Source organism: Sylvia atricapilla, chromosome 5, assembly GCF_009819655.1.
Source record: "Sylvia atricapilla isolate bSylAtr1 chromosome 5, bSylAtr1.pri, whole genome shotgun sequence".
Lineage (NCBI taxonomy): Eukaryota > Metazoa > Chordata > Aves > Passeriformes > Sylviidae > Sylvia > Sylvia atricapilla.
This window is the reverse complement of record NC_089144.1, coordinates 23,497,960-23,524,787: the sequence shown is the minus strand read 5'-3', so window position 1 is coordinate 23,524,787 and position 26,828 is coordinate 23,497,960. Positions and strand designations below refer to the sequence as shown.

Here is a 26,828-nt window from a genome sequence, read left to right as displayed (position 1 = left end):
TCAGCTCCACACCCCTGCCATAAACAGGGATGTCACCCACTACACCAGGCTGCTCCAGGCCCATCCAGCTCAGCCCAGGAAACTGCCACGAATGGGGCAAGCATCACTGGAAATGCAAAAAATCACTTACTGGGTATTTAAAAGGAAGGGAAAAAGAAAATGGAAAAATAAAAACCCCAAACAAAACAAACCTACTTTGATAAGAGCCCTCAAAGCAGAGTTACCTGCGACGTTCCATAAGACTTCCTTGGAGATCAAAAATCAGTGTTGACACTGTCTCCTGCATCAAACACCAGGTGTTTCAACCTCAGGCCTCTGATAGTTTGCTGAACAGATTCCCACAATAAATTCTCTGTTTGGGGCAATAGGCTGCCCAGTCTGAGCACCTGTGCTCAGGTACAGCCTCAGGGCCAGGGCAATGTCAAGGTGACACACAACAGATACCAGAATCACGGTGGCTGTGAGGTGGTGTCACTCTGTGACAATCCTGCTGTCAGAGTTCTCTGCACTGGCAATGCTCAAAGGGGCCCTTTTCCCAAATGTAACTATTCCAAGTGAGCATGAAAAAACAGCAAAACTTCAAAAATGGCAAGTGTGAGCCAGGAATTATCAGAATTCCCAAGGAATATCCAAAAAGAAAAGTGCAACATAAAAGAAGAAAGGTCAAAAATACTAAAGTTTAATAGTTACAAGAAAATCACACAAATCTGAGCAGAACCTCTGGGAATCAATAAAACAACTGACAAAATATCAGTAAAGTATCAACAGCACTGGGGACAGCAGCTCTCAGACCTATGTGAAGGCACACAGGATCCTGAGCAGATGCACTCTGGACACTGCTGAGGACAGGATCAGCAGTGATGTCCTGCAGATCCCTGGATCTGTACCTGGAACAGAACAATGACCATTTGATCCCAGACAGGAGGAGAAGGGAACACAAACACGGACTGAGTTTCACCATGGCAGCTCTGGGAAGTGCTTTCTACCACAGACCACTGTCAGTCACTCCTCAACACCTCACAGAATTCTGGAAGCACCTGAAGAGTCCCTGCCTTGGCTCTGTGACGTACCAGGGCACTGGTGAATCTCAGCTCAGCTTTCCTGTCCCAAGCACAGCACAGCACACCTTCCCCAGCCTGGGCATTTGGACTGCCCAAAGGAAATTCCCTCAGTACAACAAGGCACTGTAACTAAAATGGCAGCACTGTAAGGAGGCCATAGAGAGACAGCATTAATGGACTGAAAGCCTGTCCAGGAATACATCTCACATGGCATCACAGAGAGAAACACAAATCAGCCTGCCAGGACCTGGCTTTGTACCTCCCTCGTGCACTGCCCTGTCATCATTCCATCACATATCTGGGTAATTCAATGGCCTTGTCCATCCCATTTCCCAAGGACATGGAACTGACATGACGCCCAGTCAGACCCTGGACACTGAGAGCTCCAAGTGGTCTCACTTTGCTATTGGCAAAGCTCCTTATTTTCCAGCCCATTTGTAGGTGAGCAAGGGCAGAACAGTTCATGTTGTCCTACTAATGCCTTTATTCATGCTCTTTTTCCTTCTTTTCTCCTTAAGGCACTGTGGGAACAGCCAGCGGAGAGAACTTAAGGCTTCCCATCAGCAAACCCAGGCCAATCCCATCTGGAAGAAGCAACCCATCCTTCACCTGGCCCTTGACCAACTCACGTGCCCTGTTCACACCCAAACAAACTCAGGAGGCCAGTGAGCTGCATGGCCAGACTCTTGTCAGCATGAGCACTGCTGGGGAAATTCTTCCTACAGTACCCCAGCATCTGCCTGTCACACCAATAATCTGATCCCAGGTGGCACAACCTAATCTCAGGCAGCACAATGTGCATGAGGCATTCCCTCTGCCACGCTCCCTGAAACAGAACACAACTCTTTGTCTGGTGCCCCAGGAGAGTGCTCACAGGTGCTGCCAACCAAACCCTACCAGGGGTAGCTCAGGTCCCCTCTGCCTGCTGTTCCCTGAGCACGCGGTGCACGCGCTCCTCGGCGCTGTAGAACAGCTGCCCGCGCCGCAGCTGCGGTTCGTCCTGCTCGTACCAGCGCTGCTCATCGAACTCGGGGAAGAAAAAGGCAATTTCTCTGCTGGCTGAGGCAGGTGAGTCTGTCAAAAGAGAGGGAAAGGCGATGAGAGATGCCAGTCTGCCACCACAAACACGTGCTGGACTCCGAAGGCACCTGGCTTGGCTGCAGTTGGCCAGGTGTGCGTGAGGTCTGCAGAAGGGAACAAATTGTTCACTTGGAGCCTCAGAACTAAAGCAAAGGCAGACGAAGCACCATCATTCCTGCCTCCCCCAGAACCATCCAAGAACGCCAGGCCTACCTGAGCCATGGGTTGTGTTCCTGGTGTCCGTGAGGCCGTAGGCACCTCGAATGGAGTCTGGGTCACTGTGTCGGGCTCGGAACACTTTAGTGGGTCCCATCAGGGATCTCCAGAGAGGGACAGCATTCTCGTGGGCCAGGATGTAAGCCCACATGGGGCCACTGCGGCAAGGGCCCAGAAACAGCAGGAGAAAAGATTACGGAGAACTTGTTACAAACAGGTTATTCGTCCTTACAAACCTGTACAATACAGCTGCCATGGGCTGCCACGCTGGGCAGGCACGCCTGCCCTGCCAGGCCACGGGGAGGAGCACGGTCCTACCACGGCGCCGAAGCCCCGCGTTGGCAGTGGTGACCCACTCCAGCCACCTTCGGGGGTGCCACCCACCAGGTATCACTGCTGTCACAGTAGGCTACGATCCTCCCCGCGGCCAGAGCCTCCCACCTCTGCAGATCCCAGCGAGCCCCTCCACACACGGGTCCCCTGCAGCGCGGGGCTTCCCCGCACACCCGCGGTAGGTACCTGGCCATGAACTCCACCAGCCGCTGGTAGAAGAAACGCCCTGCGGAGAGACATGGACCGAGTCGGCACCGGCCCGAGTCAGCATCCCGCTCCGGCAGCCCCTGCGCCCCTCTCGTACCTGCGTGCTCCCGGTAGAAGCGGCGGCTCTGCTCCGGGCCGCACCGCAGCTCCTTGGCGCGGACAATGACGAACCGGTGACGGAGGATGGCGGCGTGCACGGCCTGCGGGAAGAGGCGGCGCTGGGGGGGCCGGGTCGTGGCGAGGCCTGCTGTGCGGTGCCCGGCCTGGACTGGCCCTGCCCGGCCCGGCCCTGCCCGGCCCGGCCCGGCCCTCACCTCGCGCACGAGCGGATGGGCCACCGCGTCCGGCTTGAGCAGCGCCAGCGTCAGCTGCAGGCGGCGCGGAGCCGCCAGGGCCATGGCCGGCAGGGACGGCGGGGCAGGGCGGGGCCGGGATGGGCGGGGCCGGGATGGGCGGGGCCGGGATGGGCGGGGCCGGGATGGGCGGGGCCGGGATGGGCGGGGCCGGGATGGGCGGGGCCCGGACGCGTCGCGCGGCAGCCGGGACGCGCAGGCGCTGCCATGGCGACGGCGGCGGAGGAGCGGGGCCGGGACGGGGCCCGGGAGGAAGCCCCGGATGGGGCCCGGGGTGAGGCCGCGGCCGGCGCTGAGGAGACGGTGAAGATCATCTGCCTGGGCGACAGCGCCGTGGGCAAGTCCAAGTGCGTGGGGCGCGGGGGCCCCGCGGGTTCGGGCGGGGGTCCCATGGGGACGGGCGGCGGGGCGGCGGCGGGTCCCGCGGGCTCACGGCGGCACGTGCTCTCTCCGCAGGCTCCTGGAGCGGTTCCTGCTCGATGGCTTGTATCCTTGGCAGCGAGGGAGCGGGGGAGCGGTGCAGGCACGGCGGGAGGCGGTGTCGGCCCGGCCCGGTGGGAGCGGGGTCTGCGCCTCTCCGTCGGCTCCTTAACGCGCCGCAGCCGCCCCCAGCAGGTCTCCACGTTCGCCCTGACGCTGTACCAGCACCGCGCCCGCGTGGGCGAGCAGGAGGTCCGCGTGGGTGAGTGGCGCCAGCCAGAGGGGCATGGAGTGTTCCCGGGGACAGGCCGCGCCATGGCAGAGGGAACAACTGGAGATGCCCTCGGTCTAGGTCTTAGTTACGGGCTTTGATAGACAGCAACATCGTGACAAGTCTGGTGCCCTTCTGTGACAGGGCTGTAGCACTGGTGAATGGGGAAAGGGACTTCCATCATCCCCCTGGGTTTGGCAACGTGTAGGGCACTGTCCCTACGATGCCCTGGGCTCTGAGCTGGAGAGACAGGATGGATGCATGGATGGCTGGCTGGCTGGCTGGCTGGCTGGCTGGATGGATGGATGGATGGATGGATGGATGATAAAGAATGGTTTGGATGACCACATGGAGTCACTGGTCATGGCTCATTGAGATTGGGGTTGATGCTGTTCAACATCTTTGTTGTGGCATGGACTTTGAATGTGGTCTGATGGGGACCTGTCTGTATTTGGGTAGTTTCAGAAAGTCACTGTCCAGCAGATCTGACAGAGTCCAGTCAAGCACAGTATCAGCACAAAGGAATCCCTAAGGAAACTGGCTCATTTGGCTTTGGGTACAGCACCATGCTTGGGTCCAGCTGACAAGAGGTGTGACTACAGTGAGGTGCTTAACTGAAGGAGCTGTGCCAATTTATACAGCAAACCAGACTCAGATGTGAGCCTACAAACCCAGTGAGAGGTGAGGGATCTCCACCTGAGCTGCACCAACAGCAAAAGGCACCCTGGTGGTGTCGAGGTTTGCCCCATGATATCTGATGTACATGGAACCTGTTTGCCTCTGGCTGACTTACCTTCAGCACTTCTCTGCCCCTGGGAGAGTGGAGTCAGGTATCTGTGAGAGGAGCTGGAGCATTTCCCACAGCAGAGCCCCGCCTGACCATCACTGGGTCAGAAATCAGCAGTGTCCAACAGTTTCTGGAGTTTTAGGTAGTTTCCCGTTGTGCTCTCTAGTGACAAAGTGCCAGACATTGCTACTGCTCTTTGCACTTCTACCTGTCTTGGTCCTGCTGTCCCGTACAACTCGTGTACTGGTGCCTTTTCCTTTGTTGATCGTCAGTGCCAGCACAGCCCACAGCTGAGCTCATAAGAAAGGTCTGAGTTTGGTACAATTTCTTAACCCTGGAGTGTTTCAGATTGGTGAGGTGAAACGCAGTTTGAGTCCTTGAGCAGGTGGGCTGGGCTTTGCCTCCTGGGTGTAAGTTGTGAGAAAAGCAGAGCTCAGTGAGTTGTGTCATTCTGAGCTGTTTTTGCATTACAGACTTCTGGGACACGGCGGGCCAGGAGCGGTTCCGGAGCATGCACGCCTCCTACTACCACCAGGCCCACGCCTGCATCATGGTGAGGGGTCTCAACTGGGACCCGCGGGATTTGGGCTCAGAATTGTCTCAGTGACACTTGGCCTTTGTGTTGCTTTTATGGTTACACTGCCATGTGTTCCTCGTCTCTTCCAGTGGTTTAAAAAACTTTCCTAGATTGTTCTTTCTTCTCTCACCAGATAAACCCCCTGTAGATGGACCTGGTTAGCTCTGGTCTGTCTCTCCTGTCTTTCCTGTCTCCCCTGCCTCAGCTGTCTTCTCAATGTCCTCAAGTTTGCCCCTGTTCTCTGTTTCGTTGGCTCCTCACCTATTCAGATCTCCTGGATTGTCCTGTCGCTCTCACTTTCCATTGTTCCTCCCCACCTGAGAGGCCCAGTAATTTTCATTGATGGTTTAGTTGTCAGAACAGAGGAGGCCACATCTGATCCTGCTTAGCACAAACTGTTCCCAGCTCCTGTGTGTGTGGCAGGGACTTGCACAAGACACCATGACAGAGTAAAGGACATCAAGGGGCTGTTTCCTGCTGTCTGGGCTTGAGGATATTTGCTCTTTCAACCCTTTCTAATAACGCCCGGTTCGCTTTGTCTTGTCTTCCTGGGAGCATTCTGGGTTCTGTCCTTGTGTTGGTGGGAGCTGTCCTGGGTTGGGCCCACAGATTAGTCAGAACTGTCCTGGGTCAGTCAGAGCTGTGCTGGGCTGGCCCAGGGATAGGTGGTTCTCTCTTGGAAGGTGTTTGATGTGCAGCGGAAGGTCACCTACAAGAACCTAAACAGCTGGTACAAGGAGCTGAGGGAATTCCGCCCAGAGATTCCATGCATTGTAGTGGCCAACAAGATTGATGGTGAGTGTTCCTTCTGCTCCCAGCTTGCCAGGGTCATGGTGGGGTTTGCTCCTGTCCTGACTGAGAGCAAATGTCCCTTGTCTGTTGGGTCCAGAGGATTTCCTCAGTCTGCCAGGGCTGGGTCCTCTGCTGGCCTCAGCTGCTGTCTTGCAGGTGCTTGTCTGTCACCAGCAATTAAAAGTGCAAATTTGGTCCATTTTAGTTTTATTCAAGTGTTGTTCTTCCAGTTCTGCCCTTACTATACTGCTCATTCTATCCATCAAGAACCCAAAAGTGATTGGAGTAGCACCTAGTCAAAAATGGCAGCAAAAGGAAGCAAAAGCTGTTCTGTGGCTTCCCTGGACCAGTCCAGGATGGCCTTGGTGCTGCTCCTTCAGCCTGCACAGACTCCTCTGTGCTGAAGTGTCTCAATGCACCAGCTGACAAAACTGCTCACCTGGCTCTGCAGAAGGCTGGGAGGTTCCCTCTCATGGGGAATGCCAGCCAGCCATTTGTGATTGCTGTCACTGGGCCGTAGCTTGTCTGGGGCAGCAGGGGCTGACATGTCACACAGAAGACACCCTCCTTCTGAACCTCCTGCCATTTCTGACTGACCACGTCTCTTTGTCTGCCTCAGCGGATATGAAGGTGACCCAGAAAAGCTTCAATTTTGCCCGGAAGTTCAGTTTGCCCTTTTACTTCGTGTCTGCTGCCGATGGCACCAACGTGGTGAAGGTGAGATTGGTGTTTGACTGCTGGACTTGGTGTCCATGAGGCCCCTTGGCAGCCCAGGGGCACAGGGGCTGCTGTGGGCACAGAGAGCAGGAAACAGTCCATCATTTCAGCTCCATGTGAGAGGCTGGTAGCTATGGAGAGCTGCAGAGAGGTTTTTTCCCCTTGGGATGTGGGAACAGTCTCCATCTGCTACAGAAACCCAATGCCCACGTGCCCCATCCTGTCCTTCCCCACAGCTCTTCAATGACGCCATCAGACTGGCCGTGGCTTACAAACAGCACTCGGGAGACTTCATGGACGAGGTCCTGCGGGAGCTGGAGGTAGGGAAGGCTTTGTCCCTGCCCCGTCCTGAGTCCTGTCAGATGAGCAGTTCTGCCCTTTTTCTCCTGTGGCAAAGGGGGGAACCTACAGCGTGGGAAGCTTTGCCCTTTGCTGGTGATCCTGGGGTCTTTGTGTGCTGCTCTCATCTGGGCTAGGAAGGGGGAAGTGGGAACCATCACAAGAGCTCTCACTGCCCTAGGCAGAGTCTAAAAGAGCCACAGCACATACAGTTGTTGCAGTCCCTGTCATTTCTCAGCAGTTCCTTATCCTGCTCCTTTCCAGAGCTTTGACTTGCAGAAGACAAGCGAGGATTTGTCGGATATAGGGAAGAGCTGCACTGAAGAGGAGCCCTCATCTGCCTAGACCCCGAGCCTGGTTTTTCCTTGGCTCTGGACTTCTGGGGCCTGCACAGAGGACAGTGATGTTTCTCGTGTCCTAGAGCTGTGGCGATGGGCAGCTGGGCATCTTCCCCTCTTATGGGAGCCTACCTGGGCAGGATCTTCATTGGCCTGGCCCTCATTGCTGCACATTTCGCTCAGGGGAGGGATGGGAGAATCCACGTGATCCCACATGGATGGTCACTCATTCCTACTGCTCCTTTAGGACAGAGCTGGCTAGAAGTGAGTCATCTTGGACCTGCAGGAAGGATCCTGCTCAGATGCTCTAGTGGTACCTGCTGCAGAAAGCAAACACTAAAGGATATTTTTTACTAAGCTGTGAGACGTCTTCCTCCCTGCACTGCTGCTGTAAGGAGGCAGGTCCCAGGTGGTATAAGGCTATGGGCCAGCCCTGCCTTCTCCCAGCTGAGCCGGTGCTGCCTCAGTCCACCCATGACCTCTGCTGCAACATCCCTGGGCTCCCATCCCTGTTCTGCCTCACAATAGCCAGGTCCTATGGGCTGCTGAGCACAGGAGGTTTCTCTTTCCAGGTCCATATGACTGACACACATGGGCTCACACCCGTGGGCTGGTTCTGTCCCAGCTTGTTGGATGTGGCCATTGCTCTTGTCTCTGTGTGTGTGTGCACAAGATGGTGCATTCCAGACAGCTGGATACACACACACTTACTTAGACAGTCACAGAATCATGGAATGGTTTGATTTGAAAGGGACCTTAAAGATCATCTCATTCCAGCCCCTGCCATGGGCAAGGACACCTTCCACTATCTCAGGTTGCTCCAAGTACTGTGCAGCCTCACCTTGGACACTTCCAGGGATCCAGGGGCAGAGACACCTTCCCTGGGCACACTATGCCAGGGCCTCACTACCCCCTGAATAACAACTTCTCAACAACTCATCCAAATCTCCCTTCCTCTAGATTTAAACCATTACTCCTTGTACTATCATGACCTGCCGATGCAAAAACCCACTCTCCTCCATTATAATAACTTGCTTCAGGCACTGGAAGGGGCACTAAGGTTTCCCTGGAGCCCTCTCCAGGCTGAAGAATGAATGTGAAGAGCACAGCAGATGGACAGACAGAGCAGGGACTCTCCGAGCCTGTGGGTGCACTGAGCAGGGCTGAAAACACAATTAATAGTGAACACAGAAACTTTACTTCAACACCTCAGTCACATCAGCATCGGTGTGGCTGTAGCAGAGCAGCATGGGCAGGACACAGAAGCCTCTGGCCCCAAGGCTACCTTTGGCCCAGCAGGAAATGCCATGGTCCACTGCAGCCCTGGATCCTGCTCATCCTGCTGCTGCTCAAGCTTTTTTGTCCTTCATAAACTGCAGGAACTCCTGCAGCAGATTCCAGAATTGCACCAGGATCTGCTGTGGGAATGCCATGGGCAGTGATGTGCCCGAGGATGTCACTGCTGGTCTCCGGCTGTACTCAGGGGTCAAGTTGATTTGTTCCTCTGTTTCCTCTGTTTCCTCTGTTTCCTCTTGTTCCTCTGGTTCCTCTGGTTTCACATGCCGCTCAGGGGCCAAGGTGACGACTGGCTCCGGGGCTGGACCAGCTCTTTCTGCTGGGCTCAGGCCCGTCTGGAGCAGGATCCAGTTGTAGAAGTGCTGAGTGGAGGTGTAGATCCCGGGGTGCCTGGCTCTGTCACAGCCTCTTCCCCAGCTGTTCATTCCCACCAGCCAGTAGTAGTCGGCTCCATTGTCCTTGCAGACGAGGGGATGCCCACTGTCCCCCTGTGCCAGGAGAGAGGGTTCAGGGGCTGTGGAGGGCTGCTGCTAGCCCCGGGGCTGGCTCCTCTCTCCTAGCCCACCTCTGGCTCCTCTCTCCTAGCCCACCTCTGGCTCCTCTCTCCCAGCCCCAGCTCTGGCTCCTCTCTCCCAGCCCGGCTCTGGCTCCTCTCTCCCAGCCCCAGCTCTGGCTCCTCTCTCCCAGCCCCAGCTCCGGCTCCTCTCTCCCAGCCCGGCACTGGCTCCTCTCTCCCAGCCCCAGCTCTGGCTCCTCTCTCCTAGCCCCAGCTCTGGCTCCTCTCTCCCAGCCCCAGCTCTGGCTCCTCTCTCCCAGCCCCAGCTCTGGCTCCTCTCTCCCAGCCCCAGCTCTGGCTCCTCTCTCCCAGCCCCAGCTCTGGCTCCTCTCTCCCAGCCCCAGCTCTGGCTCCTCTCTCCCAGCCCCAGCTCTGGCTCCTCTCTCCCAGCCCCAGCTCTGGCTCCTCTCTCCCAGCCCCAGCTCTGGCTCCTCTCTCCCAGCCCGGCTCTGGCTCCTCTCTCCCAGCCCAGCTCTGGCTCCTCTCTCCCAGCCCGGCGCTGGCTCCTCTCTCCCAGCCCCAGCTCTGGCTCCTCTCTCCCAGCCCACCTCTGGCTCCTCTCTCCCAGCCCCAGCTCTGGCTCCTCTCTCCCAGCCCCAGCTCTGGCTCCTCTCTCCCAGCCTGGCTCTGGCTCCTCTCTCCCAGCCCCAGCTCTGGCTCCTCTCTTCCAGCCCCAGCTCTGGCTCCTCTCTCCCAGCCCCAGCTCTGGCTCCTCTCTCCCAGCCCGGCGCTGGCTCCTCTCTCCCAGCCCCAGCTCTGGCTCCTCTCTCCCAGCCCCAGCTCTGGCTCCTCTCTCCCAGCCCCAGCTCTGGCTCCTCTCTCCCAGCCCCAGCTCTGGCTCCTCTCTCCCAGCCCCGGCTCTGGCTCATCTCTCCCAGCCCCTGCCAGCTCCGCATTCCCGGCTCGGGAAGGCTCTGCTCAGCGGCCGGAGCCTCCAGGCCCTCGGCTGGGAGCAGGTCGGGAGCTCTCCCATCTCAGCACATGGGTCCCAGATGTGCAGAGGACAGATGTTCCGGGGTCACATCCACACTTTGCTGGGGGTACTGGATGGGCTTTGTGGGCAGGACCAGGCCTTGGGGGCAAGGGGTCATAGGACAGGGACCTGCGGGTGGGATGGGGAGGGGAGGACAGGGCTAGGCTGTGTGTGGGGGCTCCTACCTGGCAGGTGTCGATGCTTCCCTGTGGGTAGCCAGCACACAGGTTGTCAGCATGGACGGCCCCTGCGTACCACGGGCTGCTGTTGCAGAGCTCCGTGTCCATGAGGTGGACCTTGGCTTCCTGCAGCACCATGCCTGTTCCCTGAGCTGCGGGCACGGGGGGAATGAGCCTCCAGCAGCTCAGTACCCATCCCCTCCCCTCCCTGGGGCTCAGCCCCTTCCCGGGGCCCGGCTCAGCCCCTTCCCCACGGAGCGATATTGTCCAGCCGTGTCCCTGCTGTGGGCCTGGAGGAGGAGCCAGACCCATCTCTGCAGAGGCTTCGCGGGGCCGGCAGGAATCGTTTGGCTGGGAAGGGACCTTGCAGCTCATCCCGTTCCACGCCCCGTCTCGGCGGGGACTCCTTCCCGCAGCCCGGGCTGCTCCGAGCCCCGGCCCCGCTGGCGTCCTGCAGGCGGACTCTGGCTGCGGCCAGTCCGTGTCCCCGGGGTGCCCAGCTCGCCCTGGGAGCGCACACGCTGTTGGGGAACTCACCTTTACGAAAGTTCCAGCCGGCGATGTAGCAGGATTTCAGCTCCGAGACCCTGAGCGAGGCGTCGGGCACACAGCCCAGCTGGATGTAGTCGCTGCACTCCACGGGCTGGTCCAGCTCCAGCAGGGCGATGTCATTCCTCGCCGTGGCAGGCACGTAGTGCTGGTGCACCAGGAGCCTCTGGATGTGTCTCACCTCAGCCTCGGGGCCCAGCTGAGTCAGATCTGTGGCCCCCATAACCACCTCCCACTCGGAGACGTCCCTGTGGAGCAGATGGAGAGAGGGGTGACAGGAGCAGAGCCACGAGCTCCAACATCTCCCGGCCTTCTGCTTCCCAAGGCAGAGAGGGAAGTGGCAAGTGGTGCTGTGACCTGGGCACCTGCCCGTGCTCTGGGGACATCTCTGTCCCTGCTGTGTCCTACCTGGCCCTGGCGAAGCAGTGTGCGACCGTGAGGACCCACTGGGAGCTGAGGAGGACACCGGCACACATGTGCCACGTGCCATTCTGCCAGGTGGCCTGGATGCTGACAATGCCAGGCCAGGCCCCTGGCTGGACCCCGGTGCCACCCACAGCACGAGATGTGTCAACAGGAGAAGCCATGGAGTCGTAGCCAAGAACTGCAGAGCTGTGGTCAGAAGCCATGGGCCGGAGCCCGCAGGTCCCTCTGGAAGCACAAAGCCATCACTGTCCTGCTTGGTGACTGCTGCTGCTCAGGCTGAAGGTCCCACCTGGTGCCGAGTGGCAGCAGGGCCAAAGACCCCCGAGGTGCATCTGTCCTTCCAATTCTGCCAGGGAAGTTCCCAAGTGTTCCTCCAGCTCTCTCCCAGCCCCTGTGGCCACTCACCTGCAACTGTCCCAGGTGCCCCCCACGGGCCAGGCCAGGGCCAGCAGGACAAGCACCCACAGAAAAGCCATCGGTGCCAGTGCAGGTGGCAGCAGCCAGAACCGGGGTCTCACCTCCAGTGCAGCCACCAGCACAGCACCCACAGCCTTCGTGGTGCTCACAGTGCCCCGGCCCAGGGCCGCTGTCACAGAGGGGCTGTTCTGTCTGCTGGGCATGGCAGGGAGGGGCAGCAGAGTCATAGAGACATGGAATGGTCTGGGTGGCAGGGACTTTAATGACCACCCAGTGCCATCCCTCTCATGGGCAGGGACACCTTCCACTGTCCCAGGCTGCTCCCAGCCCCAGTGTCCAGCCTGGCCTTGGACACTGCCAGGGATCCAGGGGCAACCACAGCTGCTCTGAGCACCCTGTGCCAGGGCCTGCCCACCCTCACAGTCATAAATTCCTTCCTAACACCTAATGTAATCTGCCCACCTTCAGCTGAAGGCCATTTTTCTTGTGTCCTATCACTACATGCTCTTGTCCTAAGTACCCCTCCAGCCTTTTTCTAAGCCCCCCCTAAGTACTGGAAGGGGCACGCCAAAGTCTCCCTGGAACCTTCTGTTCTCCAGGCTGACCAGCCATAACTCAGCCTGTCGTGCCCTTCTTCCCACCCTGATTGAACATTTTAAATGTGGTCATCCTTGCTGTAAAACAGCAGTTCTCTGCCAGTTCACATACATCTGCCTTTTACATAGGTTTATTTAAATCCATTTCATAAAGGCATCTGACTTTGATTAAATACCTCAAGAAATGGAAGTTTCTATTTTTTCCTCCGTAATTTCTTGAGGTATTTTATGGGAGGATGGGTGAGGGTAGGAAGAAACATTATGAAATTATAGGGGAAGATACAGTTGCTACCCTCTGGATGGAAGGCGGTCAGCACACCTGATCTCCCTCACACAACACAATCCAAGAGAATCCCCTGCTGCCCATGCTATGGGATGAGCCCTGGACACAGGACTTGAGGTGTGGCCTCACCAGTGCCAAGTTCAGGGGGACAATCACTTCTTCCTCACCAGCTCATTTTTAAGCACATAGGGACAGGCTGTTCCTGCACCTTAAAGGTTTCCTTCTTAATGTATGCCCAGCCTTCCTGGGACCCTTTGTTTTTAAGGGCTGCTTCCCAAGGAACTTCCCAAATCAGTGTCCCAAACTGGCTGAAATTCACCCCCTGACAGTCCAGTGTAGAGGTTTTGTTGACACACCTTGTTACTTCACCAAGGGTTGAAAACTCCTTCATTTCATGGTCACTGTCCCCAAGGTGGTTCCAACCACCAGATCTTCCAGCACCCCTTCTCGGTCTGCAAACAGCAGGTCCAGCAGGGCCCCACCCTTGGTCAGCTGCTCACCTACTGAGTCATTCTCTTCCTTGCATTCCAGGAACCTCTTGGACTGTCTCCTCTCCATCGTATTATTGTTCCCAGCAGACATCCAGCAGGTTAAAGATTCCCACAAGAACAAGAGCTGGCAACCACGAAACATCAGCCACCACTTTATAAAATAATTCATATGCCTCTTCATCCTGGTTGGGTGGTCTAGAACAGACTCCTAGCAGCATATCTGCCTTGCCAGCCTTCCCCTTGATTTTCACCCGTGACCAGTCGACCTTATCATCACTGCCACTAAGCTCAAGACAGTCAAAACCCACCCTAAGATCCAGAGTCATCACACCACCTCTCCTTCCTCGCCTGTCCCTTCAAAACAGCTTGGAGCCATCCCTTGCAGCATTCCAGCCATGGAGTCATCCCATCACAGTTCCATGATGGCAACTACATTAGAGCTTTGCTGCTGCATGACAGTCTCCAGCCCTTCCTATGTGCTGTCCACACTGCTGCCTGATCTTTCCCCAGCGCTGGCCGGCTGCCCCCAGCTTCATCTCTAGTGAGAATGGTGTCATCCCCTTCTCCCTTCTAACCTAGTTTAAAGCCCTCTCAATCAGCCCTGCAAATTCACAGGTTGGAATCCTTTTGCCTCTTCTAGAGAGGTGAACCCCATCTGTCTCCAGCCTGATGTTGTACAAATCACCTCATTTTCAAAGAACCCGAAGCTCCACCAATGGCACCAGTCTTTTAAGCTACATTTTGATCCCATGGGTTTTCCTGTTCATCTTGGCATTCCTTACTACCAAAGGAATCAAGACCACCACTTCTTGTCCCTTGTGCTCTTGTTCCTTCAACCAGGCAATCCAGTGCCTTGAAGTCCTCTTTGTTACCCTGATACTTTTCTCATCAACATCATCCCTGCCGACCAGGATGAGCAGTGGGCAGCAATCACCGGGCTGAATTAGTCCAGGGAGTCTCTCAGCAATATCCCATGCCTGGGCCTCAGGGAGGTAGCAGACTTCCCTGTGGGATGGGTCTGGTTGGCACACAGGGTCCTCAATTCCCCTCAGAAGTGAGTCACCCACGACAACTACCCTTCTTTTTTTCTTAGTAACTGTAGCTGTGATCTGTCTGATTGACTGCACTGATCTGGGAGACCGACCAGGTAGACCTTCTCCATTCTCATCTGCCTGACCCTCAAAATCCAGAACTTCATATCGGTTCTGTAAGATGACCTGGGAAGGTGAGGGAAGCCAGGAGGGAATTCTTCTACCTCCCCAAGCAGGGACATGTTTCCATTCCCCCACTTTTAGGTCTCCTTCTGCCTGATAGCAATAGGGTCAGGGCTACTCTGACTCTTGCTGAGCTTTCATGCTACTTTGCATTTCTCTCCTGGATAGAAGTGTGCAACTCCACCTGTCTATTTCTCCTTCACTCTCCCTGATAATCCTCAGCCTCTCCACCTCCTCTTTAAGATCCTCCACCTGTTCACACCACATAGTGTTGTTTCCACTGTCCTCAAGTAGCAACAGTAGGCTCAGACACTCCCTGCAGCAGGAGACCTGGACAGCTGGTTGTTTCTTGGGGAGCTCTGTCTGGGTCTCCACATTCCTGCCAGCAATGGCTTTTCTCAGCATGTAAACTACTGCTGGGTCTAATCAAGTTGGATAAGTAAAAAAAGCAATCCCCACCTGAGGTGAGCTCACCTCAAAAGTCAGGAGGGTGCCTGTGCCCTCCTACACACCAGGCTGCTTTAAGTGCCACCCCATGTCCTGCTGCTGCTCCACGTCCTGTTTGCCTGCCCCAGTCACCACGCTCTGGGTCACCTGCACTGCCTGGAGCCATTTCCATCTGCCGTGCTGCTCCTGGCAATGCCTCCTCTGTGCCTGCCAGACTGGCTGCCAGAGCCCCTGAGTCCACACAAATCTCTCACGTGAGGGGAATGCACCAATTCATACAAATACCTGAGGGAGGATCTCACCAATTCCCACGATCTCCCCAGGGTCTGAGGATGGTGGCAGACACAGCCCAGTGGTGCCCAGTGACAGGGCAAGGAGCCAGGCCCTGAGCTCCAATGCTCCCAGCTCAGCAGGAGGCAGAATTTCCCTCCATCCTGGGACAGCTGCCCAGGGAGGGTGCAGAGTCTCCCTCCATGGAGATATCCCAACCCACCTGGACAAGTGTCACCTGCTTCAGGTGACCTGGGCAGGGTTTGGGCTGGATCATCACCAGAGGGCCCTTCTCAGTCATACTGTTCTGGGATTCTGTGTGTGATGTGTATGTGCGAGACACCTGTGTGTGAGACACCTGTGTGGCCTGTGTGTGACCCTCTGTGTGTGTGGCACCTGTGACAACTGTGTCTGTGTCCACCTGTGCCCACCCTTGCCCACCTACCATTGCCCATCCCCAGCACGGCCACCATCCAGGTCCCCCAGAGATGTGGGCTGCCCCTCAACCCCCCTCAAGCCTTGGGGACCTCTCCATGTGTCACCTCTGTCCAGAGGGACACAGCAGGGGCTGCTGAGGGGGTGTAGGGGGGCACGGGGACATGGAGGGTGGGAACACAAACATGGGAGCAGGGCTGGATGGACAGGGCCCTCAGACCAATACCCCTCAGGCCCTGGGAATCACTGTGGGGCGCAGGGGCTCATCCCTGCTGTCTCCTCGAGGTTGGGGGTTATGGAGGAGTTTCAGGGTGCTCCTGTGCCCTGAGCCCTCCACATCTCTGCCCTCTGTGCCCCATTGCATGTCCTTATGCCACATCCCCAAGTGTCCTCCCCCATTTCTGTCCACCCCCTGCTCCCATCCCCCACAACACCCCACAGAGCAGAGCAGAGCAGAGAGTGAGTGGTGTCAGCACATGTTGGGGACACTGTCAGGGAGACACACGGGGGATACAAGTGACACTTAGGCACCAGGAGAGGACAATAAATAACCTTCCCTCCAGGTTCTGCTGGGGCTGAGGAGGCTGGGGAGGAGCTGGGGTAATGGTGACAAGGTCACAGCGACAACTCCCAGTGTCCTTGTGGTGTTCCTTTGCCCCCCCCAGGTGTCCCTCCCTGCCTACAGGCAGGATCTGGCAGGATTCAGCAGGATACAGTGGTGTCACTTCCCCATCACGGGACACAGCTGAGACATAGTCACGGGTCACCCACAAGGTCCCCGTGGCTGCCCCAAGCTCCGTCAGAGACACTCCAGGTTCCCCGTGTCACCCTCAGACCCATGGGACAACCACAGCCCCCCCAGCACCCAAAGGACACCCGGGAACCTCAAGGACCCCTCAGCAGCACCCTGGGATGGGCTGGGAACTTCTTTGGGTGGGGATCCCTGGGCATGAGGCACAGCTGCCCCAGGTGGGCTGGGGACCCCTGGGTGGGTTTCCCTGGGGTGGAGACCCCCAGGCCTGGCTTGTGACCCCGTGGGGTGCTGGGGGCTGTTCTGGGGCACCAGGGAGGGCTGCCACAAATTGTCGAGCGTGAAGAAGTTGGGGGAGTGGTGGGAAGGTACCGGGGACTGTCTGGGAGACCCTGGGGGTGCCTGTCACCCATGGCTGGGTGCAGAGGCCACACGTGCCAGGCGGAGGGGACAGCTTGGGGGAGCCGCGGGGGTTTGCACATACTGGGGGTATCGGGGAAACTGGGGGGAGCTCAGAGGGGGATTTGGGGGAGTGTCGGGAGGGGTTGGGGGGTCCTGGGGGGCTCTATCGCAGCTCATCAGGTGCGAAGAGCCCCCGGGCGCGGCGCAGCACCGAGTCCCGGGCCGGGTCGTAGGGGTGGTCCTTGGAGGGGATCTCGAGCACCGCGGGCAGCGCCCGGGCGTGGGCTGCGACTGCCGGCCGGATCTGCTCCGCCAGAGCCTGCGAGATGAGGATCATGCCCACGTCCTCCCGCGCCAGGAACCCCCTGCGAACAGGGAAAAAAGGGAGAGTGAAGGACACAAACGACCCATCATGGGCGCCCCGGTGAGGTGGGACACGTTTCTCGGGACCTTTTGGATCCCTGATCCCGTAAACACGCCGGGCACCCTGACCTGAGACTCTGCGAGCCCTCTCGCCCCTTTCCAGGAACTCTGTGACACCTTAGACCCCAAAACCTGCCTGGATCTTCCTCAGAGATCCTACTAGGGACTCACAAGACCACCACAGGGACCCCTCAGACACCGCCCAAACCTTACGGACCCTCCTGACACTTCTGAGACACCCCCAGGCCCCTCCTCAGACATCTCCGTGCCCTCCCAGGCCGCCTTCCCCCCAGAACACACCGGAAGGTCTCCTCGATCTCGGCCAGGCTTGTTTCCTTCTCCACCACCAGGAAGTTGGGCCGCCGGTGCTTGTCCAGCTCCCCGATGCCGCCCAGCAGAAACCCAGTCACCGTGTCCTCGTCGCCCATCACCGCGATCAGCTTCCCGCGGCCCGCCATGCCCGGGGCCCACTGGGTACAGAATCCCGATCTAGGGATCGGGACCCTGGGAAAGCCGCTGCCGGGACCCGGCGGGATGGCGCTGCGCCGCCGGCAGCGGCCGTCGGGACCGGGAGCGATCCGGAACGAACGGCACCCGCCGCCGCTTCGGGCTCCGCCGCTTCCGGGTCCCGCCGCCTCCGCGCCCCCGGATCGCCCCACCCACCGCTGCCCCGGCAACGCAGCCGAGGCCCCGCCCCTCGCTGTGGGAGGAGCCGCGGTCCGCGATGGCCACGCCCATCCCGAGTTCTCGCCGGGCCCCGCCCACTGGCCCCGCCCCGCGTTCGGGCGCATGCGCAGCCCGCCGTGCCCTTGAGGGGACGCACGGCGCTCCCCTGCACAGCGTCCCCTACCGGACGGTGTGGGCCCCGCAGGGCACCGCGGACCGAGTTGTTCGGCACCCCTTGAAACCCCCGAGCCTCCCAGGCCACGGCTGTTCTGTCATGGAATTCCCCTAGGACCCCCTCAGGACTCGGGCATTCTGCCCCAGACCCTCCCAGGCTGCCTCCAGTGTGCTGATCCAGACCGCACCATCGCACACCGGGATCTCATAATCCCATCCTGCAGCCCCCAGAATCCGCACACCCCCCCCCCCACCTCCCAGGACCAGGACGTCCTGCTCTGGACCCCCTCGGGCTCCATCATCCTGCTCCGGACCTCCAGGACCACCCCAAGCCCTTCTGTGCTGTTCAGACACCCCAGAATTCTGGTGTCCTGCTCAGAACACCCCCAAGACTCTGGCACCCTCCCAGCCCCACTCCGTGTTGTGTCCCCGTCATCACTCGGACCACTCTTCCTCTCCCAGTGCTTTATTGACAGGCCCGGGACCCTCTGGTCTCCCAGGGGGGTCTCAGGCCGCAGTGACACGGAACGGGCTCCCCGGGATGTCGCGGTCACCCCAGCGCAGCAGCAGCACGTACTCGCCGCGCTCCCGCACGCTGTAGGTCACCGTGTACACGCGGTTCCCCTCATGCTTCACGTGCACCTCCTCGCACGGCGCCTTGGGGCCGTGCACCCCCACCAGCAGCATGTTTGTGCCTGGGGGGACACGGGCAGGGTGAACCCTGAGCTCGAGACCCCAGGGTCACCCTGACCTTCCACCCCTGCGTCCCAGACCCTCCACCAGACTCCCCCACCTAACCCACCCCATCACCTCCCAGGACCCCTAGATCCTCCTTTAACCTACCCCATCCTTTCTCAAGACTCCCTAGAATTCCCTGAACACCCCATAGACCCACCACCTTCAAGCCCTCACAGGACACCCCTAGGAACACTCTGCTGAGCCCCCATTTGCCCTTCCAACCCCATGCCCCTCCCAGCCACCCCAAGCCCCCAGGACCCCCAGTGCCCCTCACCGGCCTTGCTGCAGTCCACGGTGAAGTGGTTCTTGTGGCCCAGGCGGGCGGCTGCCAGCCCTGGTCCCCGGGCCACCACCTGGCTGGCGTCTGACGGGGCCTTGGTGACCCCCCCAAAGGCAGGGGGCCCCCGCGACCCCGCCCTCACCACCGGCTCCACCAGCACTGTCGAGGTCTCATGCAGACTGTGCCCGCCCGACAGCCGGGGGCCTGGGGAGTACAGGGGGGACATGGTCAGCCCCCACCATGGGGACACCCCCATCACACCATGCTGGGGGGACATGCGGACATCTTTTCGGGACAACCTCCCCTCCCCCTGGGACCCCCACCATGTCATTCTGGGACTCCTACAGCGCATCACCCCCAAGATCCCTTGTCACCACCCTAGAAACACCCCCAATCATGTCACCCTTGGGGTCCTCCAGGGTGCCCTCCTGCAATCCTCCGTCAGGCCCATCATTGACCCCTTGTCACCCCCCACTGGGGACCCACATATTCTCCTTCCCCAATCTCCCTTACCCATGCTCCCCATCCCCATGTCTACCCCTACCCCATCTGTACCAGAGACCTTGGCCTTGAAGGGGCTGCCCATGATGTGGTGGGGGCTCCTCCGATATCCCCACATCGCCCTCAGTTCCTGTGTCCCCACTAGTTCCCATGTCCCTCCCCATCCCCATATCCCCCCCATTCATACCAGTGACCTTGGCCTTGAAAGGGCTCCCCACGATGTGGTGGGGGCCCCCGTACTTGATGGAGATGAGGTAGTTGCCAGGGGCCATCGGGGTGTAGGTGACACGGTGGCCCTCAGGGACCTCAGTACAGTCCAGCTCCACTTTGGAGGGGCCATCAATGGTGACAGCCAGTGCTCCTGCCCCTGCATTGGCTGTCTGAACCAGGAACTCTGAGGGCACCCCTGGGACACAGACATGGGGATGGCATCATGAGGGTGACACCAGGACACCATTGTGGTCACCACTCACAGCCACATTCCCATCATGGCAACTCGCATGGCCACATCCCCACTGCCACCACTATGGCCACATCTCCATCATGGCTCTGTTCCCAGCATCATTTCACGGCCATGTCCCTCCTGCCACCACCACAGTTGTCTCTCCATCCCCACCCCCCTCTCACAGCCATGTCCCTATCCATGTCTCCACAGCAGTGTCACCTGTGCGGCCACCCTCGAGGCCCGGCCCAAAGGCAGTGACGAGCCCGGGGTCCCCGGCCTGGCTCTGCTCGCCCACGCGGATGTTGAAGGGGCTCCCGGGCACGTGGCGCCCGTTGAAGCGCAGGTCGATAGAGTGGACTCCGTTCTCACGTGGCAGGAACCCCAGGGCGTACCGGTCTGGGGGACACAGAGATGTCACTGGGTCCTTGTATCCCTGTGTCCCCACACCCCCATGTCCCCACACCCCTGCTCTTGCACAGCAGGAACCCCAGTGCATATCAGGGGACACAGCTATGTCCCCATATCCCTGTGTCCTGTGTCCCCATGTCCCATGCCTCCACACCCCTGTGTCCCCACACCCCATGAAAGAACCCCACTGTGTACTCGTCTGGGGGATGCCATCATGTCACTGTGGCCTGTGTCCCCACATCCCTGTGTCACTTTGTCCCCATAACCCATGTCCTCATGTTCTCAAGCCCCATGCCCCCACATCACATATCCCTGTGCCCTGTGCCCACAACCCCACATCTGCAGACCCAGTGTCCCCGCAATGTCCCCACAGTGTCCCTGCAGTGTCCCCATGTCCCCTCACCGCTGTCCAGCTCGGACACATAGCACTCCTCCACCACCCCTGCAGGTGTGTGCACTTTGGCATCAATGACACCACGGGCCCCATTCAGCTGCACCGCAAAGGACGCCGGCTGGTTCACTGCCACTGTCTCCTGTGGGGACACCACAGTGGCATCAGGGACATAGGGGGACAGGGGAGCACCATGAATGATGCCAGCTGGTACACCCCAGGGGATGAGGGGACATGAAGGGGGTGGAGGACACTGGGGGGGCAGTGGGCCAATGGTGAAATGTTGGAAAGAGAGAGTTGGCTCCAGAGAACCCCAAGGGTGACAAGGGGGTGACACAGTGGTCCTAGAGGTGACAGAGGGGTGTAATGTGACACATGGGATGTGAGGCTGGCACCAGACAAGGTCCCAAGTGGCATAAAGGTGATCTAGGGGTGACATGAGGGAAAGAGAGATGGCCCCAGGAATGACATGAGGGAGGGAGAGGTAGCCCCAGAGAGTCCAAGGGTGCCACAGGAGACCCAAAGATGGCACACCATGGTCATCCCAAGAGTGCAACATGGGCTCAGAGTGGCCCAGGAGTGACCTGGAGACCCAGGGGGATCTGTGAGCCCAGGAGTGCCCCAGGGTTTCACAGGGGGTGCCCCAGTACCTGCAGGCTGGTGACAGTGAGGCGTCGGGCATCATCGGAGTGGGAGGCAACAGGGACAATAAAGGGGCTGTCAGGGATGTGCTCCTCATTGAACTTGATGGACACCTCATAGTCACCTGGGGGACAGGGGAGAATCAGGCAGGTAGCCCCCACATGAGGACACCTTCCCTTGGGAACACCCTCACGTGGGGACACATGCACAGAGACACCACTCATGGAGACACCCTCCCTTGGGGACACCCTTAATTGGGGATACCTTTGCACCTGGGTCCCTCCTCATGTGAGGGTCCTGTGGCCCCAGCCCCAGGCTGAGCACCCTGGGGGACGTTTGGGGTGGTTGAGGTGGTTGAGGGTGTTGGAGTAGAGCCCCTCCTCACCTGGCTCCTGCACCAGGTAGGAGACACCACAGGAGCCGTCCTTGCGGTCCTCAAAGGAGATCTCAGCCTTGCTGGGCCCCTCGACAGCAATGGAGAGTCCCCCCGCGCCCGCCTCACGCGTCCAGATGCTGAACTCAGCTGAGGGGGGTCACCAGGGTCATCCTGGCCCTCAGTGGCACTCCAGAACGGTGACACCCACTACAGACCTGCACCCGCCTCCCCATGGCACCCAGACCCCCCGATAGCACCCATGTCTCACCCATGGCACACACCACCCATAACACCCCCTCACTGCCCCCACACCCAGCTGTACCCAAATGCCCCATCACAGCACCCAGAGGCCCCAAATTTCACCAACACTCCACACACACATAGCACCTACCCCCTCAATGCCGCCCACACCCCCAATAGCACCCAGACCCCCACAGGCATCCCCCCAAGAGCACCCACCCCTAATTGCCCGCACACCTGCATCACTCCCACACCCTATATTCCCCCCAGTTGCCCCCAGAGCCCCCATCACCCCCCATACCTGGCAGATCCCCCCATACCTGGCGTGCCAGCCACAGCGCGCTGCAGGCCGGTGCCCCCCGCGCGCACCTTGTGGGCGCCGCCCTCGCCCAGGGGCCCCACGGTGAACTGGAAGGGGCTCCCGGGCACGTGCTGCCCTCGGAACTTGACGCTGACGGTGTGGGCGCCTGTCTCCTGGGGCACGAAGCGCACGCTGTACACCCCTGCGCCCCCTGGCACCACCTCGGCCTCACGCCGCTGCCCCGATGGGCTCAGCACCTGCGCCGACAGCTCCTGCGCTGACGCCTCGCCTGCAGGCACACCCCACGTCACCATGGGCACCCCAGCACCCCATCGGCACCCCAGTGTCACCCCAACACCATACTGCTATGGCATCCCAGCTCCTGCACCACCATGTCACCCTGCAGGCACACCCCACGTCACCACGGCCACCCAAACACCCCATCGGCACTGCAGTGTCACCCCAACACCATCTTGCGATGGCATCCCAGCTCCTGCACCACCATGTCACCCTGCAGGCACACACCATGTCACCTGCAGGCACCTGGGCACCCCAACATCACCCCACTGTCACCCCACCACTGCGCCACTATGGCACCCCAGCACCCCATCACTATATGGCACACTGTCATCCTGTCACCACTGCACCTTGTCACATCACTCCATCATCCTATAACCTGGGCACCCCGGCCCCTCTGCACCCCATTTCCTTATCAGCATGTCACTATGCACCTGTCACTGGGGGCACTCTGTCATCCTGTCACCATGGCACCCTGTCACCCCATCAAGCCATCACCCTGGCACCACAGCACCTGTGCATCCTGTCACCAGGGCACTGTGGCATCCTGTCACCCTGATACCACAGCATGCCACTGCCTCATCACCTTCTCACCACTGTCCCAAGGGCTCCCTGGCACACTAGCACCCTGCTACCCCACCACCCGGGCACCCTTGTCACTGTCATCCCACCACCCTGCTGCCAGTATGCCCTGATGCCCCAACATCCACCAGAGCCCACGTACCCCCCCTCGCTGGGTGCAGCCCACACAGGACACATGTAGTTGCCAGCATGCACACGCAGACATTCACACACATGCACACACTCTTGTGAGACTGCACACTCATGCCGAGGGCACCCACAGCCCTCTGGGCTGAGCACACACACCCTGTAAGCAGGTGTGCACCTGCTTGTGCCAAGAGCCAGCGTTGCCCCCCACCTCGGCACACAAACCCATGCAAAGGGCATCCTCCATCAGCACAGCAGCCTCCACGCATGTGCCAGGGAGTCTGTCCCAGGTGTGTCCTGGGCACACGCAGGTGGTCCTTGTGTGAGCACACACAGCCCTGTCCAAGGGCACTCCTGTGGCAAGTGTGCCCAGCTCTCATGCAAGCCCACTTCCCTGCACATGCAGCTGTTGTGCCAGCACACTGCCCTGCCCACACACCCCCAGGCCTCATGCACACCCAGCCCTTGTGCAAGCACAGCTCTGTGCAAGCAGACACTGGGGCTCCAGTGCACTCAGTCCTTGTGCAAACACACTCCCCTGCTCTCACACTCCCCACATGCACACTCGCCCCTCGTGCAAGCCCGGTGCCCTGCACACCCAGCCCTCACGCACACCCAGCTCTCGTGCAATCCCACTTTGCTGCACACCCCCGTGCACACCCCAGTACAACCCCCGGTGCAGGACGCACCCTCGTGTGCGCGCGCGGGGGCTGCGAAGGCGCCGATGCCCTCGCGGGTCCCAAAGGCCCCGAAGGCCCCAAAGGGCTCCGGGGGGGCCCGGGGGAAGGCGCCGCCCACGCGGGTCGATTCCTCCACGTGCACCTCGCGCGTGGTCTCCCCGCCGCGCGTCTTGCTGATCTCCGTGCGCTCCGTGCGCGTGTACGTGTGGCTGCTGCGCGTGAACGTGCGCGTCAGCCTCTCCTGCGCCGACACCATCTGGAACCAGTTCCCTGGGGAACGCCCCGCGGGGACACAGACGGACGGTGCGGACACATGGGGACACGTTGGGACGACAGGATGTGGGCACGGGTGGAGGAACAGCAGGATGCACAGACGGGGACACAGGAGGATATGGACAGACAAGGGGGTGAATGGACACAGCAATGGATGTAGTGATGGGAGGAGGCATGGATGGGTGGAGACACAGAGGGATGAAGACAAGGATAGACGCAAGGAAGATCAAATCATGATGTGTGGAGACATGGGTAGTCACAGGGTTGGAAGCAGAGGATGGTGCAGGGAGGGGTGGACACAGGGATGGATGTACAGATGTTTGCAGGGATGGATGGAGCCAAGGGTGGATGAAGACAAGATGGATACACGGATAGACATGTGAATGGACACACAGACAGACATGGATGGAGATATCAGTGGGTGGTGGCACGCACAGAGGGATGCATAGATGCAGGCACAGACACACAGGGACACAGACATGGACACAGACACAGGGAGGGGAGAGAAAGAAGAAGGAAGGAGAAATCAGAGCTGGAGTGGCTGAGATGCATCTCCGACCCCATGGCCCACAGAGCAGGAGAAGGAAGAGGATTAGGACGGAGAAGGGGGAAGAAGAGAGGGAAGTGAGGAGGATGAAGAGGAGGAAGAGAGGAGGATGAAAGATGGAGGAGAAGGAAGAGGAAGAGGAGGAAGAGGAGAAGGAGGGAAGGCGGGAGGAGGAGGAGGGGGCAGGAGGAGGAGAAGGAGGAGGAAGGCCAACCCTACCTGGGATCTTAAGGTTGAGGTCGCAGGTGCTGCCAACAGTGGCGATGGAAGGTGCCTGCCGCCGGCGTGTGATGCTCTCCTTAATCCGCCCCTCACCCGTCACCTTTACCGTGAAGGGGCTCCCTGTGGGACACAGTTACCTCAGGAACCTGTCACCCCCTGGGGGTCCTAGCACCCCTCCCCACCAGTCCTCTGTCCCCCTCATGTTTCCCCCGGCCTCACCTGGGACATGTTTGTCAGCAAACTTGATGTTGATGATGTAGTTGCCAGGCTCGGTGGGGCAGTAGGTGACTTTGCAGGTGCCATCCTCCATGTCCTCGCAGTTAATGTCCACCTTGCTGGGACCCTCAATGGACAGGCCCAGCCCGCCATAACCTGGGTGGCCATGGGGACATGATCAGAGCTGTCCCATGGGGGCTGTCCCTGTTCTGGTCATGGTCACATCAAGGCCACAGGCCCAAACTGTCCATGGTCACCACCCAATCCCAGTCATCACCCCTATCCTGGCCATGGCCATGCCATGCCCATAATCATGGCCACCACCTGTTGGCCACAGCCATGGCATGGCCTTAGCCACCTTTCACCTGGGCATTTGCCATGCCACCACTATGGTCACCATCCCATTCAGATGAAGGTCACACCACAGCCACCACCTCATCCTGTGCTGGCCACAGCTGTAGCATGGCCATGGTCCTCAAATCATCCTGGCTGTGGCCACATCACCACCACAGCCCCCATCCAACCTCAGCCACAGGGACCATCCTGCCCTGCCCATGACCACCACCACCATCCCTTCCTGGCCACATACAGCCTTGGCCACCATCACATGTGGCCACAGTAATAACCAGAATCACCACCTCATCCTTGGGTGGCCACAACCAACATATGGTCATGGCCATCACCCCATCCTGCCCTTAGCCATGGCTACCACCTCCCCAATGGCCATCCCCCACCATGGCCTCACCAGCACTGCGTGTGTCCACGATGAACTCAGCCACCTCAAAGGTGTGGCCCTCCAGAAGCCCCTGGCCCCACACCTTGACCCGGCCGGCATCACCAATCTCTGACTGTCCCACCAGGATCTTGAAGGGGCTGTTGGTGACGTGCTGCCCACTCTTCCGCACACTCACCACGTGCTCACCCACCTCCTTGGGTGTGAATGAGATGCCTGGGGAGAACACAGTGGTCACATACCACCACCAGACTTGGCCACCACCCATGTACCATCCCCATCCCTTGGCCACCACCACCAGCCCCTGGCCATCTCCATCAGCCCCTGGTCACCACCCAAGTCCCCTGGCCACAGCCCCTGCTGACCTAATGCCACAAGGCCACCCATTCCCGTGACCCCATAGTCCCACTGTTCCCTGTCTCAACAAGTCCCCAGGTCCCACATCCTCCTCTCATGTGCCAGCTCTCCTGTGCCCACATCTGCATGTCCCTGTGGTGTCCCCATGCCCCTGCACACCGATGTGGCGGTTGGGCAGCCTCTTGAGCAGGCAGGGCTCCTCGTTGCCCGAGGGTGCACGGATGGTAGCTGCCAGCAGGCTCAGGTCAGTCTCTGCGATCTTCAGTGACACGTCAGTCGAGGTGCCCACATTGAGCTGAGACGTCCGCATGGAGTCGTCCCCTGCAGAGATGCCATCCGCAGGGACGTCAGCCCAGGGTGGACAACAAGATGGATAGGATCCCAATGGCCATGGAATGCTATTCCCAAAGCCCCACAAGGTCGCAATGGATATA

General features: G+C 59.3%; 5 protein-coding genes across 9 annotated transcripts in view; 1 reads left to right on the top strand and 4 right to left on the bottom strand.

Moving 5' to 3' along the window:
• Positions 1-658: 658 nt before the first annotated feature.
• Positions 659-3,309, bottom strand: NME6 (NME/NM23 nucleoside diphosphate kinase 6). Of its 2 annotated transcripts, none has more exons than XM_066318966.1 (6): positions 3,212-3,309; positions 2,995-3,097; positions 2,877-2,916; positions 2,355-2,515; positions 1,959-2,135; positions 659-887 (listed from the first exon to the last, which is right to left on the bottom strand). In XM_066318966.1, the coding sequence occupies exons 1-5, from the start codon at positions 3,293-3,295 to the stop codon at positions 1,969-1,971; spliced, it is 555 nt and encodes a 184-aa protein (XP_066175063.1). In that variant the 5' UTR covers positions 3,296-3,309; the 3' UTR covers positions 659-887; positions 1,959-1,968. The 2 variants fall into 2 exon arrangements, with proteins under 2 accessions (XP_066175063.1, XP_066175062.1); XM_066318965.1 differs by having other exon boundaries at positions 2,072-2,135.
• Positions 3,310-3,384: 75 nt separating this feature from the next.
• LOC136361209 (rab-like protein 2A) lies at positions 3,385-7,848 on the top strand. 2 transcript variants are annotated; one of them, XM_066318964.1, is made up of 8 exons: positions 3,385-3,597; positions 3,707-3,736; positions 3,853-3,932; positions 5,202-5,281; positions 5,989-6,100; positions 6,717-6,814; positions 7,051-7,134; positions 7,418-7,848. In XM_066318964.1, the coding sequence occupies exons 1-8, from the start codon at positions 3,458-3,460 to the stop codon at positions 7,496-7,498; spliced, it is 705 nt and encodes a 234-aa protein (XP_066175061.1). In that variant the 5' UTR covers positions 3,385-3,457; the 3' UTR covers positions 7,499-7,848. The 2 variants fall into 2 exon arrangements, with proteins under 2 accessions (XP_066175061.1, XP_066175060.1); XM_066318963.1 differs by lacking the exon at positions 3,385-3,597 and having other exon boundaries at positions 3,633-3,932.
• Positions 7,849-8,666: 818 nt separating this feature from the next.
• LOC136361207 (acrosin-like) lies at positions 8,667-12,048 on the bottom strand. Of its 2 annotated transcripts, XM_066318960.1 has the most exons (5): positions 11,876-12,048; positions 11,453-11,695; positions 11,033-11,292; positions 10,502-10,647; positions 8,667-9,275 (listed from the first exon to the last, which is right to left on the bottom strand). In XM_066318960.1, exons 1-5 carry the CDS (start codon positions 11,944-11,946, stop codon positions 8,841-8,843), a joined length of 1,155 nt encoding a protein of 384 aa, XP_066175057.1. In that variant the 5' UTR covers positions 11,947-12,048; the 3' UTR covers positions 8,667-8,840. The 2 variants fall into 2 exon arrangements, with proteins under 2 accessions (XP_066175057.1, XP_066175056.1); XM_066318959.1 differs by lacking the exon at positions 11,876-12,048 and having other exon boundaries at positions 10,502-10,635; positions 11,453-11,858.
• Positions 12,049-16,083: 4,035 nt separating this feature from the next.
• Positions 16,084-17,860, bottom strand: ATP6V1F (ATPase H+ transporting V1 subunit F). The gene is made up of 2 exons (XM_066318941.1): positions 17,500-17,860; positions 16,084-17,141 (listed from the first exon to the last, which is right to left on the bottom strand). The coding sequence occupies exons 1-2, from the start codon at positions 17,655-17,657 to the stop codon at positions 16,940-16,942; spliced, it is 360 nt and encodes a 119-aa protein (XP_066175038.1). The 5' UTR covers positions 17,658-17,860; the 3' UTR covers positions 16,084-16,939.
• Positions 17,861-18,489: 629 nt separating this feature from the next.
• FLNC (filamin C) overlaps positions 18,490-26,828 on the bottom strand; it is a 29,283-nt gene continuing 20,944 nt past the window's right edge. For both annotated transcript variants that reach the window (XM_066318943.1, XM_066318944.1), the window contains 13 exons: positions 26,554-26,715; positions 26,050-26,253; positions 25,308-25,460; positions 25,086-25,208; positions 24,056-24,316; positions 22,381-22,650; positions 21,830-21,967; positions 21,453-21,568; positions 20,815-20,944; positions 20,223-20,399; positions 19,746-19,964; positions 19,052-19,261; positions 18,490-18,734 (listed from right to left, as the gene is read on the bottom strand). In XM_066318943.1, the coding sequence (XP_066175040.1) occupies positions 18,547-18,734; positions 19,052-19,261; positions 19,746-19,964; positions 20,223-20,399; positions 20,815-20,944; positions 21,453-21,568; positions 21,830-21,967; positions 22,381-22,650; positions 24,056-24,316; positions 25,086-25,208; positions 25,308-25,460; positions 26,050-26,253; positions 26,554-26,715 (2,351 nt within the window). In that variant the 3' untranslated portion in view covers positions 18,490-18,546. The remainder of the gene's footprint in view (positions 18,735-19,051; positions 19,262-19,745; positions 19,965-20,222; positions 20,400-20,814; positions 20,945-21,452; positions 21,569-21,829; positions 21,968-22,380; positions 22,651-24,055; positions 24,317-25,085; positions 25,209-25,307; positions 25,461-26,049; positions 26,254-26,553; positions 26,716-26,828) is intronic.